Source organism: Vollenhovia emeryi, unplaced genomic scaffold, assembly GCF_000949405.1.
Source record: "Vollenhovia emeryi isolate VEMERY1.0 unplaced genomic scaffold, V.emery_V1.0 DF939121.1, whole genome shotgun sequence".
Classification (NCBI taxonomy): domain Eukaryota; kingdom Metazoa; phylum Arthropoda; class Insecta; order Hymenoptera; family Formicidae; genus Vollenhovia; species Vollenhovia emeryi.
Genome location: NW_011967245.1, coordinates 1457489 through 1473047, shown reverse-complemented (window position 1 = coordinate 1473047; position 15559 = coordinate 1457489). Strand labels below are relative to the sequence as shown.

The window sequence follows — 15559 nt, the reverse complement described above, 5'->3', positions numbered from 1 at the left end:
TAAATCTCATAATAGAGGACTTCCCTCTGTACACAGTTTCAGAGTTAACATCAGTTTGGCATGAACGTGTCCTGAATTAATTTCAATTGAGCTGATTTAAATTGCCTAGCATTATTTTGATTGGAATAACAATTAGAAAGCAAAGACAAGCGAAAATGTTCCACAATAAATTTTATCCTCAAAGTACGTTGATGAATGTTAAGTATTTGATAAATAGGAGGCATTGTAGACGAACGGTACGATACAGATTTAATACAGATTGCAATTAATTACCCGCTGTCAGAAATTTAATATACGGGAGGTATTGACGCAAAGCTATTTCATTCTTAGGTGTTTCACGATTCTCGAAGCGTTTATTTATAAGCAGGCACGATTCATAAAGTTCTCAGATTCTTGCGATTCTTGCGTAATAAGTCGGGACCTTGTATCGGATACGTTGACAATTTATTGCAGGAAGCGGCTGCTTAAGAAAAGGATGTCCAAGGGTCCGTACAAAATCATTTTAACGACGTCGGACTTCGTTTTTCCTCAAGTGCCTCCAGTAGATTCAAGAACGGTGAGTGGAATTTCATTCGGGACATGACAGGGGCTTTTAATCCTTCCCTTTCAGCGTCGCCAAAAGGATTAAAGAATCCTCGCATAGAATTACTAACATTATTAATGAAGTTACTTGGTTACTTCTTTTATCAATGTCTTTGACCGATCCTCCGTGAAATGCCCCGCGAATGCCGCGAGAGGAATTAATGTCCGCCGCAAAACTCGTCGAGGGGGTTTACGTTGTAAAATTCTGTCGTTTCTTTTTATTGTACGTCGAAACAAAACCGTAATCCGACGTTCTATATGGCGAAAACAATTTTTCGCTGTCGCCAGGTCAGGATTGTGGAGTCGTGGCTAGAACTGCGGGCAAACTTTTCTTTCGCGGGGGGGCGGGGGTGGAAATTCTTCTTAATATGACGCAACGGAGCGTTACGAGAGGGGCTGCTACGCTCTTGATAGGATATATTTCACGCGAGGGAGAATGGTCGCTGTGTGAGCTCCTAAATTATCAGTCTACGTGGTAGAAATAGCCGATAAAAGTGCTAATGTCACCGTGACACCGGTTCACTCGGCTTAATTGAACCGCCGAGCGGGCTCTAAGCACCCCTATATGCTAGTGCATTAAACATCACAAATAGTTATCGTATAATCCTCGTTTTAAAGCGTGATGCTTACAGGCCCTTTTACGATTACTCCATTCAGTGACTGCACGCATAAAAGAATGATATAAACGTCGTCCTTCCAGAATATCTTTTCCCGAAGAAAGGATTTATTTATTTATTTATACGCAAAGTTAAAATCATCGTAAAGAGAAAATATACGCTAAAGAGAGATTTCTTAAAGCACGAACACAATGTGAGTATCTCCTGCATAGCTCGTTGAAGCGTATAGGGTATTACATTAGTTAGCTTCGATTTTTCTCCTTTTCGTATTTACAACCTTTTTTTGCGTAAAGACTCAGGTTGTAGCAGGGTCGAGTCTTTTCCGTCGCTTTTCCGGTAAACATTGTGTACCCAATCTCACTACTTTGCATCGCATCCAGTCGAATAACATTCATGACGGAGGGGGGGCACTTTATCGCACACGGCGCGCGCGTGTTCTCAGGTAGACGAGGGCATCGAGGCGATGCTGTGCTGCTGGCTGCAGCAGCTGCAGGAGTTCGGCGGGCCGGAAGTCGAGAAGCCGGATCTGCTGCAACTCGGAAGCGTGAACTCGCTGAGGCCGTACCTGCAGGCCAGCGGCGGAAACATACCGCGGCACACCTTCTTCAAGGATCCACGCGCCAGATATAACGTGAGTATACCCACCCGGGTCAGTTTAACAATCGCGCCGGGATACACCTCGTATCCACCTCGCTGTGGCCGCGTGAGACTCGCGCGCTACGCCTCTTCCTTCCCGCAACCCTTATCTTCGCCCCAGATTTTAATCTCCGTTGATCGAGTTTCCGTGTTGATCCACGCCGGGCTCGACTAACTCGACTAACTCGTCTGATAAATTTACGACGCGCGATAAGAGAACAATAGCGCGTAGAAATAGTTGGCCAACGTTTTCTAGCGTCCAATTTTGTCCCCTATCCGCGTTTATATAAAAAGAAAATAGAACGAGAATCAGTGCGGGAGAAAAAGAAGACCCGGGGATACCCCCATATATATCTGCTTTCAAGGCATTATCGGTATCCTACGTATTGTATACCTTCGCCCTTGCAAACAATTTCACCCTTGATCACTTCCGAGAATTTTCTGCTTGACATGACGCGCGGTATTATCCGACAGCGCTAAGAATATATTCCGAGACACACATCGATATTCATTTTCGCCTTACGTCGCAGACGTCAGTGTCCCTTATACGGTGACGCTGATTAAGTACCGTAGGTTCCGGAATATGATCGGACCGATAAGAACCTCTTGCGCCCTAATGAAGATTGATAAGATAGTATTAAAACAGGCAGGACGCGAGCTAATCTCCGGTTTATTTCAATGAAATGTCTCGCCGTCCGGCCCTTTTATCCCCGGGCGACACAAGTCGATAGATTACAAGATCCGACGGATGCGACGTCATATCAATGCTCGGGTTAACGATCCCTCCTGATTTCTGGTAGGGTGACTTGGTTCAATTGAAGGAGCTGCCCTTTCAAGGTACGTTCGAACTGAAGAGCAAGGCCATGGACGTGCTGGTCACGGTAAAGGCGCACATCCTTTTATTCATACCTCTGAGTTAGATTTCGATCGAGTTTCTCCCCACCTCCGCGTTTCTACTTTTGAGCAGATCCACGGGCTGCGACACGAGAACCTCAATCCTCTGATTGGATGCCTTAACGAACCTACGAGACCCTGTCTAGTGTCGGAGTACTGCTCGAGGGGCTCCCTGGAGGACGTGCTCGTCCAGGACGAGATTAAACTCGACTGGTCCTTCAGATTATCCTTGCTCACCGATCTCGTACGGGTGAGTAAGACCTGGTGCGCGATACGTTAAATATTCGGCGGCACGCGGTCGCCGAGAAGATATCGAAAAACCAGAGAAAACCGGAAGAGATCGAAAAATATTTGTAGGACACGCGTATACGTCCTCTTGCCGTTTAACTTTTCATCGATACGACGAGAATAACGTAAAAATTTTAACCGAACGGTGAATTGTATGCCATTCGCTCGTTTTGAAACATTAAAAGTATTATGCAGGATTAATCGGGGATTTTAAGTCTCAATTTTGATGAGATATCCTTGAGCAGTTAGTTTCGAACTTGAAATTGATTCTATGTATACTCTGAAACTCTGATAATTTTGGACGGCTTGCTTGCTCCAGGGTATGAAATACCTTCACAGCACGCCAATACGCGCCCACGGCTACCTCACGTCGCGGAATTGCGTGATCGATGCGAGGTGGGTCTTGAAAGTCACCGATTACGGCCTGCCTGCGTTTTATGAAGCCCAGAACATAGTGCCGCCAGTGAAAACAGCTCGGGGTAACTTTCCTTTTGCTACAACTTCTGTTGCGCCTCATTATATCCTCTTCAGCGTACATTCGACCTGATCTCCTACAACACGGGATATTTTAATTAAAGCCCAGATGAACAAGAAAGATTATAACAACTCCCATAGTTCCCGAAGAATATCATATTATTACTATAAATTTATCTTTAAACGTACTTTTTGAGTTGCACGAAAGTTGGCATTTTATACTCACCGGGCGCTATTACCTGTGCGTTTGCGCGCTGTTTAGAAATTTTGCCGGGGTACAAGTTACTCAAGCTGTAAAGTTTCACTAATTAAAAGTTAAACTGCACGCTTTACTAATTGAAGATACTCAAACTGAAATCCAGGGTTTCGCATTACTCCAGAAGATAGGATTATAGCAGGGCGGGGATGAGAATGGGATTAGGATAATTAACATAAGCGAGCCGCTATTCATTTCGTTAATAACCGTCGGCTTGTTCTTGGGCAGACCTGTTGTGGACCGCCCCGGAACTCCTTAGGTCCCTGAACTTGCGGAAAAGAGGAACCCAGCCGGGGGATGTTTACAGTTTTGGAATTATCATGCAGGAGGTCGTTGTCCGCGGAGAACCATTTTGTATGCTCGCCCTATCTCCGGAAGGTAATGTGCGCGACTTTTATTAACGATCGCTTGAAGCAGCATGAACATTCTCCTCTCCTACGTGACTCTAGACCTGAGATAATTAAGCGGACTGAGAAAAATGCATTTACATCAATCACTCGCAATTGCAACAAATTTATTTCTTAGGCCATTCCTAACGATTTCAATTGCAATCGTCCCTTCGCAAACGTGCCATACTCGTATTACCGCGAGACCATTGATACGATCGAGAAAATATAATAATTAAGTGAACGAGAAACGAGATAAGAACGAGCCAGTTCGTCGGGCGGTATCGTTTTCCAATAAAATGATTAACGATTGACACACAGTTACAACTCAGATTTTGCAATTGCTGAAGATTAAGCCTGTGCTTACTTTACACGTTAATGCACTGGCACCGATTATCCAGGAACACAAGCGCGAAACTTCGGAACCTCGTAACGGCGATTTGAAATTCTAACGCTAGAATTTCACATTCGCCATGTATGAGGATCAAGGAAGACGTCAGGCGTTTTATGTATCTCGCAGATATAATCGAGAAAGTAATGAAGCCACCGCCCCTGATCAGACCATCGGTCAGCAAGGGTGCTGCGCCACCGGAAGCCATAAACATCATGCGCCAGTGCTGGGCGGAAACTGCTGAAATGAGGCCCGACTTTGACGACGTGCACGATCTCTTCAAGAAGCTGAATCACGGGAGGTACAATCGATAGCTAACCGTATAATCCTCGAAGCGTTGTGCCTCTAGAGCGGAAGTATTGGATGTAACATTGGCCGGAAGTCAAGTCCATTTCGAAGTTTCTTTCTCGCGGATCTAATCGTAATTCGATAGTGTTGTACAGTTTAGCTCCGATTACGGGGGTTTCTTTTAAATAAGTGCCAGCCACAAATTTCCTTTCGTACAAACCTCAACACAAGTCGATAAAAAGTAACTAAATAATTTATACGTTTAGGAAAAGACTCTCGTGAATTAAAAAATATTTAACTTTTTTAATTAGCTTTAAATGTCGCCTGCTTAACAAAACAGGTGTACTGTGACAGTAATCGAAAAGACCGTCAGCCGTCACGTTTTATTTTCAGGAAGGTAAACTTCGTAGACACGATGTTTCAAATGCTCGAGAAGTACTCGAACAATCTGGAGGAACTTATCCGCGAGCGTACGGAACAGCTTGACATGGAGAAGAAAAAGACCGAGCAATTACTGAATCGAATGCTACCTAGGTAAACAACAACGTAAAAATATTTCAAACCTTTATTTCGCGGTTGGATAACGTCATCGATAATTACATTTTAATAATTCGCTCCAATTTGTTTCACGATTAAAACGTGGCAAATTTTTCGCAAATCGCTGAAAAATCGTCTCAATTTACAAGTTTGCGATCTTAACGTTTCCGGGGGAAAAAAATTAGCGCATTTGGCACGATGTTTCTAGTTCGGTCGCCGAGAAACTGAAGCTCGGCATGCCCGTCGATCCCGAAGAGTTTCGCGAGGTCACTATTTATTTCTCGGACATCGTTGGCTTCACGACGATATCCGCGCGTTCGACGCCCTTTCAGGTGGTTGATCTCCTCAACGATCTATACACCTGCTTTGACGACACGATTAACGCGTACACAGTTTACAAGGTAATCGCAATGTATGATAACATACGTGGATATATTTTTTGTATTACAACAAATTCATCTGCACACATTATCTTATTTATGCAAAGAGATAAAATTGTATAATTATGCCAGCGAGAGAAAGTCTTACGAAAGGAAAAATATATAATTTTACGCCGATAAATGCCTTGAATAAAAGTCAGCTGCTGCTTTTCCGAAAATATCTAGAACTTCAGGCCTTTTCTGTAGCGTCAAAACATTTTTGTCAGAAGACGCTTCGGAATCCGATATTACAGAATGCATATTTGAATATCGCACAGGTGGAGACTATCGGGGACGCCTACATGGTTGTAGGCGGTTGCCCGGTGAGAATACCCGATCATGCAACTCAAGTTGCCACCATGGCGCTCGATCTGTTACATCAGAGTGGAAAGTTTAAGTTGAAACACCTTCCGGACACGCCGCTCAGGCTACGCATCGGTCTTCACACGGGTTAGCTGATTCAAATAATTTCTGCTTAATGACGACTGAAAGTAATGTAGAAAATCACCTAAACACTTTATTTCCAATTGCCCTTTCGCTGCTAAGAAGCTAACATTCGTCACAATGGCAATCAAAGCCGTCGGTTTATTCGATCGATTGACATTCAATCAATGAAACCTGTTATAATCAATTTTAAGAAGCCCGCGATGAAAAGCGGTTACATGTAAATGGCCGATCGGATCCTCTCGCCCGCGGAGATTTATGTCGCCTCCATATTTTACGTTGATTAAATCCGTGCTGAAATAGCAAATCGTGAATGGTATGCCGTCGTTTCTTTTATCGGCAACTCCGCGACAGCATTCCCGCGTACCTCGGTGAAAATATTAAGGGAAGGAATTCACTTTTCCCCCTCGTCAGGCCCGTGTTGTGCCGGCGTGGTAGGTTTAACAATGCCGCGTTATTGCTTATTCGGCGACACCGTGAACACCGCCTCGAGGATGGAGTCGACCGGGGCGCCGTGGCGTATCCATCTGAGCCAAGCGACGAGGGATCGATTGACGCAGGTCGGCGGATACCACATCGAATACCGCGGGCCCACCGACGTCAAGGGCAAAGGCAAGATGCCGACCTACTGGCTGCTCGGCAAGCAGGGCTTCGACAAGGAGCTCCCCAAGCCGCCACCCCTTAGGTAAGCCGTTCCGCCGAGAACATTTTCTGAATTTCCGCCCCCTCCACCGGCGTGTCCTACCCCACCGCTCGCACGGCTTACCGCCCGGATCGTCGTGCAAACGTACTTGGCCGTGATTTAACTCCCGCCGCGCATCCGGCAGGTCTTATTAAGTTCAATTTATTGCGACGAGTTTTCCCCCCCCTTTCATGTTCGACGTCGCCTCTCTCTCTTTTCTATTGCGTTTTCGGACGTTTACCCTGGTTTTCGGAATGTAACGTGACAAGGGTAGATTCCAAATAAGTTCCGGAATACCTTCAGCCTGCGAGGTATGCTCGAGTCCTCGTGGAGAAAAGGGTTGGATTTAATCAACGAAGTTACCGCGTATTCCTTTGATTAAGTGTCGGAGAGCCCGGAGGAATGCGCGAGAGAGTTTTTAATTATGTAACAATGGGCTGCGGCGGCAGCCGGTTCGCGCTGTGTGTGCGTATCTATCCGAAGTTTATCCCAACAGCCGCCCGACTTTTACCTCGTATCTTACTACTTATAATTATTCGATGTACCCGCGGAAGTGATATAACAGTAAAGTTTCCTCTCGCGCACATAAACTATTCTTTTGCAACGTCCCCTGGGCAAAAAGTGACCTACTCGGTAACGTGCGTATAAGCGGGGGCAGAAAGACTCGGTATTCTTAAAATTAACGCTTATATTATGCAGGGTGTTTCCGATCTGACGCGCAACCTTTCAGCCGCAGAGACGGCAGAGTCTAGAAAAATAGCCGTCTCGCAGAACTCGAGAAAGTCAGTTTTTATGTTACGCGCGATGGTGGAAATAATCAAAAGGAGCTCTTTTACTCTTGTTACAGTTTGCACACAAGAGTGGCAGAACTTTGTTAGAGCTGCAATCTATTTCAATTAATTTCGAATGAATCTGAGCGGAAATTTAATTAGTTAGTTGATCTTAAAATTAAATAACTGAAATGCATTATATAAATATACACTGAAATGCATTTATATAAATACATATTTATACAAGCGAGACTACTGTTTAAAATGCATTATATAAATTAAACCAATTGCATTTTATTATCGGTCGGTTCTCGCACGGAGGCCGTGCTCGTTTCGCATTCTCCCACTCCGAGAATAACCTGTCGTTCAGGCAGGGTAACGGTGGGAATTTGTTTATTTACTAGAGGGGTCTTCGGGGGGGGGGGGGCCACTCTGCATCCATACGGTGGTCTACCAAGCCATTGAGTTGAGATACCACGCTCTGGAGTCGCGCTGCTATTATGTTACTCCTACACTGAGGAAAATGTCCGATTAAATACAATCGGATAATCCAATTAAATAATAACAAACGGGTACGTCCAATCAAATTGCATATCCGATGAAAAATATGATCGTTTTTCAATCAAATTTCCTCGACAACGGCATTTCATCGGATGTGTATCTACTGTACTTTTATTCGGTAAAGTGGGCAAACTCGTAAAAGTTTCGAGCGTGGGCCTGGATGGCTCAGTTGGAAGAGCATCCGCCCGGAAGGTCCCAGGTTCGTATCCTGGTCTAGTCCTAGCCCTAGTTTTTCTCGTCGAAAATTAATCAGTGCCTCCCTCCCCGAAGAATACACCCCGATTTATTACTATGGAGTAAAACTACATTAAAAATGCGAGGTGCGTGGGTAGAAGTAAACTGAACGCCTCTTCTTCGTATTTACAAGCGCCCGACGTACGGTGCTTGCGGATATGTTAAAAGACATTGAGTTTATTTTCACCCGCTCTCCTCGCATTTTTAATATAGTTTTATTCGCACCATTTGATTTCCAGATATTTAATACTTTTATCTCTTGCCATTCTGCTGCTACACTCAGGGAGAACCATGGGTGAGTAGATTCGCATATAAATAATTCAACATTCAAATCGATCATATTGTTGTTCCACGGTGGATAAATCTTCTCACGCTGGATACCGATGTGGCGAAAGCTCAGGCATTAATTTTTACATCGTCTGTCTAATATTTTCCATATAATAGTCCATTAAACCTTTTTGTCTTGAAAAGGAATTTTTATAAAAAATTCATCGCGGACTTTTATCAGCCTGTTACAAGCAAGGTAAACTAAAATGAGAATGCAAAACGCAGCGCATGAATAAACATACCCTCGGGACCATCAGCATCAAACGTTTACGTCAAAATGTCAATTACTCTAAAAGTTGCTTCTCACGTCCTTACTTGAAGTTTATTCCTTCCCCGCCTAAAGTTAAATCCTTCCCTCCAGTGATGTAATCATATCATTCCTCGGATGCAGCTATAATCACCTTTGTAACTTTCCAATTTCTGTCAGTTCTCCACGATACTAGGATTAAAACGGCGCGGCATTTATGAATAAACACCCATACGAAACATCTGAGCCAGCCGGCATCGAGACGTCGTTTCGCATGTCAATTTACTCGGAAAAATTCTCACATCCGGCATTCCGGCGTATATGAACCGTTCGGCGGGAAATAGCGATGTATATAAGTAACGTAAACATGCGGTACCAATTTTCATGCGCCAACACTTTCGGGATGACGTAAAATTTGAGTTCTTTTCCCTTGAAGGACCGTAAAAAGCTGCGATAAAAATTGCATTTCAAATTTATTGCATTCACAAACGCGGCGTGTATCTCTTATTTTCCTTCCATATCTCAAAATACGAAAGATAGTGGGCTTACAGTCACCGTTCCGCCCGGCGCCTTCGCATCGTTCTCCTCTTAATTGACAAACTTCTCCGAAGGCTCGACGAAAGTCTTATGCTGGATCGCCAGAACGGAGTGCCGAGCGACTCGGCGTGTTCGCAGCTGCCGGTGATCCCGTCGCAGGACGAGACGCACGAGGAGCCGGCGAGTCCTGTCGAGGTCAGCCCCGACGGCCAGAACCGCCAGGATTCCGTCAGCAGCGGAGTCACCAACAGCGGCAGTCGAGCCGCGTCCTTCGAGGAGGCCGCTGCCGGCACCAGGAGGGTCGCCGTGTCCGTGCACGACGAGCGCACGTTGCTGCCTACGAGCTATTCCTTGAAGTCCACCCACGACTTCATCGAGGTGTTGCAGGGTAAACAGGACACGGCGGCGAGGACGAGCGAGGCGGCCCACGGCGGCGTGACCAAGAGCACATCCGGCGACAATCAAGCCTCGCTCGGCGTGTCGACCTCGATCTCGGTGTCCGGTGCCGAGCCGACCGCGGCGATCCTCGGCGCGTCCACCAGCTCGCTCACGTCGATCGCCAGCTCGGCGGCGTATCGACAGCCACTGCCGAGGCATCGCCGCTTCGCCGGGTACCTCGAGAACGATCTTAGCACGCCGTACAACCATTATAGATGTCTGTCGCCCAATGAGCATCACGGTACGTATTCGGAAACTTCAGTCCTATACGTCGGTCCCTTCCCGAGGCGAGAATACAAGCCCTTGTATGAGTCATCGTTAAATACGACGTGTGCTCAATTTCTTCGTTGCTTGCCGTTTTTTTGGATGCTCTCTGCGTCATATTCTCAATGCTCGAAATTATAGTCAGCTCACGAGTCGCGGACAGACGTACATCATCAACGTGCTCCAAAGTCACAGTTTTTCAAGAAGCAGCTCTTGGAGCGCCTCTCTGATAGATTTAAGTGCTACACGTATATTTACTACGCTCATCTTTTGAGCACTTGTACGACACCGATTTTTGCCCCGGGTTGCTTCTAAGACCCCGAAGTCTGGAAGTAACTTGTTCAAAATCGAATTCAATGTCCGATCGATTGCGGAACGTCGTCTGTTTTCAGAATTAGGGATTAAAAATTTATCAACTGCAAGTTGAAACAGACATTTCAAGATACCGGACCTCGGTTTCATCAATAATTAAATTGTTACACGTAGACAAGATGATTGTGTATGTATACGGTATCTTCCTAGGCTAACGTAATAATCTAAATGCAGATAAATTTTATACAGGGTGTTCCAGGAGGAAAGGTCAATATTCCGAGAGGTGATATAGTATCATTTTAAGCAGAAATGTTCGTATGAATGTCCCATTCCCCACTGTTTCCGAGATAGAGCTATTTGAATGTGTACAGTTGCAAAATTACTTTGCAAATACCGTTATTCTAGAAGACCGTACGACGGGACGAAATTACGTGGAATTTCTGCTAAGTGCATTACTGGAAGACGTTCTTCTGGCTACACGGCGTGTTACGTACTTTCAGCGTGACGGAGCTCCTCCTCATTAGACCCGATTTGTGACGCAACACCTCAACGTCACTTTCCCTAATCGGTCGATTGGTCGCGGCAGCGCCATTAATTGGCCACCAAGATCTCTAAACCTGACCCCATTGGACTTCTGTTTATGGGGTTGGGTGAAGAGTGAACAGAAGAAAAGCGAATACGCGAGACATTCAAGTAGCTCTATCTGGGAAACCGTGTGGAACGTGGCATATGTTCACGTGAACATTTTTGCTTAAAATGACCGATACTTGTCACCTCCCAGAATATTGACCTTTCCTCCTGGAACACCCTTTATATGTACAGTTTATCTGCATTTTGGATTGTTACGTTTTACTAGGGAGATATCGGATTATTTAAGTATTCCCAAAAATATATAGAACCCCTCGCATTGGATTAATCCTTTGTACCTAACGGGTCGTATTACCTTCTCTGATTTCAGGGAAGAGCCCCGGGTACCGAATGCTCAAGAGGCAGTTCAGCCTGGATCGTCCGGACGAGCCGGTGTCTATAATCCCAGAGCAGTCCCAGCCGCGATCGACTCCTCGTCTCTACAAGCAAAATAGCGCGGGCGCGGCCAATGACTTGGAGAGAATCGAGGAAGTGCCACCGGCAACCCCTAAGCCCCTCCCACAGAATTACCGTCACGCCGCTTCCGTATCCCTCTCCGTCGAGTCCCTATCGTTACGTTAAAATCCCCGTCGAGAAAAGTTTTACGAGCGGAAGATCGAACGCGATATACGCGTGTCGACACGTGTCGCGTTTCGAGCAGCGAGCGATTTACGCCAAGAATCGCTGTCACGATGTTAAAACGCCGTGTTAAAGAGACACGAGAGATACGCGAACCGCAGTTTCACGTGTAATTCCACTTCTGGCAAACGAGAAAAAAAACGAGAGATCTCGGTTAAGCCGTGATTGGAAGTTAATCGACGCCGGCACCGATTCTCGACGATCACCGCCGAGAGAGAGACGTCGGATCGAAAGCCCGATCGCAATATTTTATCACAGAGAATCGGTATCTTTGAAGACGCGGTAAACGATTGCTGCTCCGTCTGTATTCTTGTCGTTGTGAATGTACATTGTATCGGTGTCTGATAAGCGATAATACCCGCGGACAGGGGATCGGAACGAACGCAATTCGTGCAGTTAGAGATTTAATGGTTTAGGCGCGTGTTGTAAATTTACGAATAATCGTTGGTGCAAAGAAAAACCCGCTAGGATTTACGGGCAATCCGCTCCTTCCTCCGACGTGTCTGTACCTGGCAATCTTACATAAATCAACGTTTCATCGATAACTCAACGACGCTGTCTCCTATCTTCGATGCCGAACCATCGGCACCCCCGACAGCACAGATATTTAACGGGCGCTCTTAGATATCTGTCGAACGTTTAAATGGCATTCAGAAATCTGAATGCTTCGGGTAACCAAGAGGTCCCATTAAATTTCTACGCCTCAATTTGTACTAGATATAACTTGACTCACTTCCTTTAGTAGAACGTCAAAATCTTAAACGAGTAACGTACCTCTCACTCTCGTTTTCAGAGTTTTTCACAGCACCGCGTAAGAGCGGTCGTTTTTTACCTCGCAAGAATTAAACATTGTCCCCCCTCCCACGATTAACTTGACTATAGTCGTAAACGATGGTATACTTTTGCTAGATGTACCTACCTGTAAAGCGAAGATCTCAAGTTGATATTACTGAGTGAAAATTTTAATGTTACAAAATCACTTCCACGCGTCTCGCGCGGAAGATAAGAAAGTTCCAGCTCCATAAACTTAACGTGGATATTAAGGCTATTAACAGAGGCAAGACAGATAGCAAGTTGAATACGAAAGGAGAAACGTTTAACTGATTAATCGTTTATAATTTTTTGTTGAATGTATCTCGATAAAAAGATTATTTCTCGCGAAAGAAGTTGAATATATTGCTCGTACATGTACAGTCTTTATGTAATAATTGCAATATTTCGGTCGAAACTCACGATGTGCGATCGATGGGCTATGATGTCAATCCAGAAAGAAAGTTACGTAGAATGTATTTAATTGTCATCTCGCGATTATGGCAGCAGAGAAGTACTTCATCGGTCAGCAGGTACGTAAATATAGATGTGACTGACATTGTTGTTATTTCCGGCCTAACAGTTCCACGAGGACCGAAGGAACACTCGGTCCTCTGTTGCATGCGGGTTTTGTAATAACGAGTGATAACTTCACGAAACGCAGCCTCTTAAACCGTGGGCATTGTGCGCGAAAAGTAGACAAATGCTTCAATCGTTAACAAAGACTCAATCCAACTGACAATTGAATAAAGTTTACACGCGCAAGCAGATAGTACAACAATTATATTCTTCTACAAATTCTATATTTTTCCCAATGTCTTATTTTAGAAATTTCAGCACTTGAAAAGTATTTTTCGATTTTCTTCAATTGCCGATTCCTTAAACAAATTGAATAAATTTCTTCCCGCCGAATAATAATTAATATTTATTACTAATTATCTGTATGATCTATCTTTGTATCAAATTCTATTAAATAATTAGCTTAAAATTTGATAAGAAAATACAATTTACTTCTAACTTAAAGCCTAGTCACTTAAACAAATTACCAATTGTGATTAGTGACGATAGTTTTGCGACAATCTGTAAATCATTGTAAGATCATGGCTCAGATAGTGACAGTATCTTTGAACCATTCGTGTTAAGATTCTCTGAGGCCAGTATAATCGCAAGGATAATGGCAGGGCGGGGTTATCCAGCTGGCTTTCTTAATTCATCATTTTAGAAAATCTCTTGCGGTCGACGAGCGAGAATCAATCTTGCGGCGAGTCACGAGTGACATGAGAAACGATTGACTGGCGATCAGAAGAACTTTCTTACACGTTCTCGCGCCAAGTGCGATCGCTATGCGGCACAGGTTCTTACTTTATGATCGTAAACGCTGGTAATGTCACGCCAAGCACACGGATGACGGAGTGCGACGTAAACATCCGGAGATCGCGAAGTGATCATAATGGACGAGACTTCGATCGGTCTCCCGGCGAAGCTGTGGCTAAGGGACGTATATTTTATTATTGAGACAAGAGTACAGTCGCTCGATAAACGTATAGCGAACTCGGCAGCTTGCACTAGTGCGCACTGAGTGCACACCAAGGCTTCTTCAGGGTCTACTGTTATATTTGTGGCCATCTTAAGCATACGTTCGAAAACTATCTAGCAATGATCCGTACGAACGCTATACGGATCATTTTACTGGCTAAGAAGTATTTCAAAAAGTATTAAAGGGGATCCTCAAATATAAGAATTGACTCAAGACAAGCCTTAGTGCGCACTCGGTGCGCACTAGTGCAAGCTGCCGAATTCGCTATTACCACACGGAAAAAAACATTTAGCTGCTGTAGCTAAAATTTAGTAAAATATGGACAGCTAATATTTTTAGTTGTGATAGCTCAATATTTTGCTACGACAGCAAACGGTTTGCTGTCCATATTTTACTAAATTTTAGCTACAGCAGCTAAATGTTTTTTTCCGTGGCAATTGTTCACTGATTTTTACACCGCGATTTGAATGCGACTTTTAAATTGCCGTTTGACCACATAGCGTACGAAACAATTCGGCTGCAAATGTTAAAGTGAAATGCTTGCCAGTAAACACCGGCTAACAGTAATATTATATTAATGTTAGAACTTTCTATTCGCAATAAATGTAAGCGTTATGTGCAACATGCGTTAAATTACACAACATATTGTTGAATGGGAAATTATAATATTAATATGTTATTGTTAATTGCACTGTTTTACCGAGTCGTTATATTTTTCTTTTTAACGTTTCTTCGATATGCAGCCGCATCGATTTGTGAAACAGATATTTTCTTATAATTATATAAATATTAGAAAACACCCCTAAGGTACCTTATATCGCCTATCAAAATTCAAATCGTTTTCAATTGAAGGGTAATTTACATTTTCGTCTGTATTTCGTCTGTATTTCGTCTCAAATGAAAGAGGAAACATTTCTGTTTCATGTACAATCGATTAGAACGGTTAAAATCTAAAGACTTTTAATCCACATTGAAAAGAAACAAAACCGGCAAAATCGGGAGTTTGAAGAAATGGCACCTAATGTCGCCTACCTTATAAATTTTTATAAAATCCTTGTTTATCAGTATGTATAAGTTTGGGAAGCTACATTTATACAGATATTTATTATTTTACATCATATAAGCGTTTGTAGGTGTCCAAAAACTTTTTTAGACTGCGACTGTGTTTAAAAAATATTTTATTTTACATAACACACCATTTCGAAATATTTATGCGTCGAGTCAATTTGCACTCTTCTTAGAAATGTGCCAACGATACATAAAAAATGTGTAATGTTTAACATAAGAGAGAGAAAAAGTCGTGGATGAAGATATCATAAGTAATAAGCTTTTAAACCCTTTTCTCCAATGTATAGTCGAGGT

General features: G+C 43.8%; 1 protein-coding gene across 1 annotated transcript in view; it reads left to right on the top strand.

Annotated features, from left to right (window-relative positions):
- Positions 1–14392, top strand: part of LOC105570194 (retinal guanylyl cyclase 2) — a 28558-nt gene extending 14166 nt beyond the window's left edge. Inside the window, exons 8-21 of the mRNA XM_012027212.1 lie at positions 454–556; positions 1642–1830; positions 2636–2716; positions 2803–2979; positions 3337–3496; positions 3976–4125; positions 4654–4825; positions 5206–5346; positions 5558–5750; positions 6047–6218; positions 6627–6897; positions 8743–8754; positions 9645–10249; positions 11543–14392. Of these exons, the coding sequence (XP_011882602.1) occupies positions 454–556; positions 1642–1830; positions 2636–2716; positions 2803–2979; positions 3337–3496; positions 3976–4125; positions 4654–4825; positions 5206–5346; positions 5558–5750; positions 6047–6218; positions 6627–6897; positions 8743–8754; positions 9645–10249; positions 11543–11793 (2677 nt within the window). The 3' untranslated portion in view covers positions 11794–14392. The remainder of the gene's footprint in view (positions 1–453; positions 557–1641; positions 1831–2635; positions 2717–2802; positions 2980–3336; positions 3497–3975; positions 4126–4653; positions 4826–5205; positions 5347–5557; positions 5751–6046; positions 6219–6626; positions 6898–8742; positions 8755–9644; positions 10250–11542) is intronic.
- The last annotated feature ends 1167 nt before the right edge of the window (positions 14393–15559 follow it).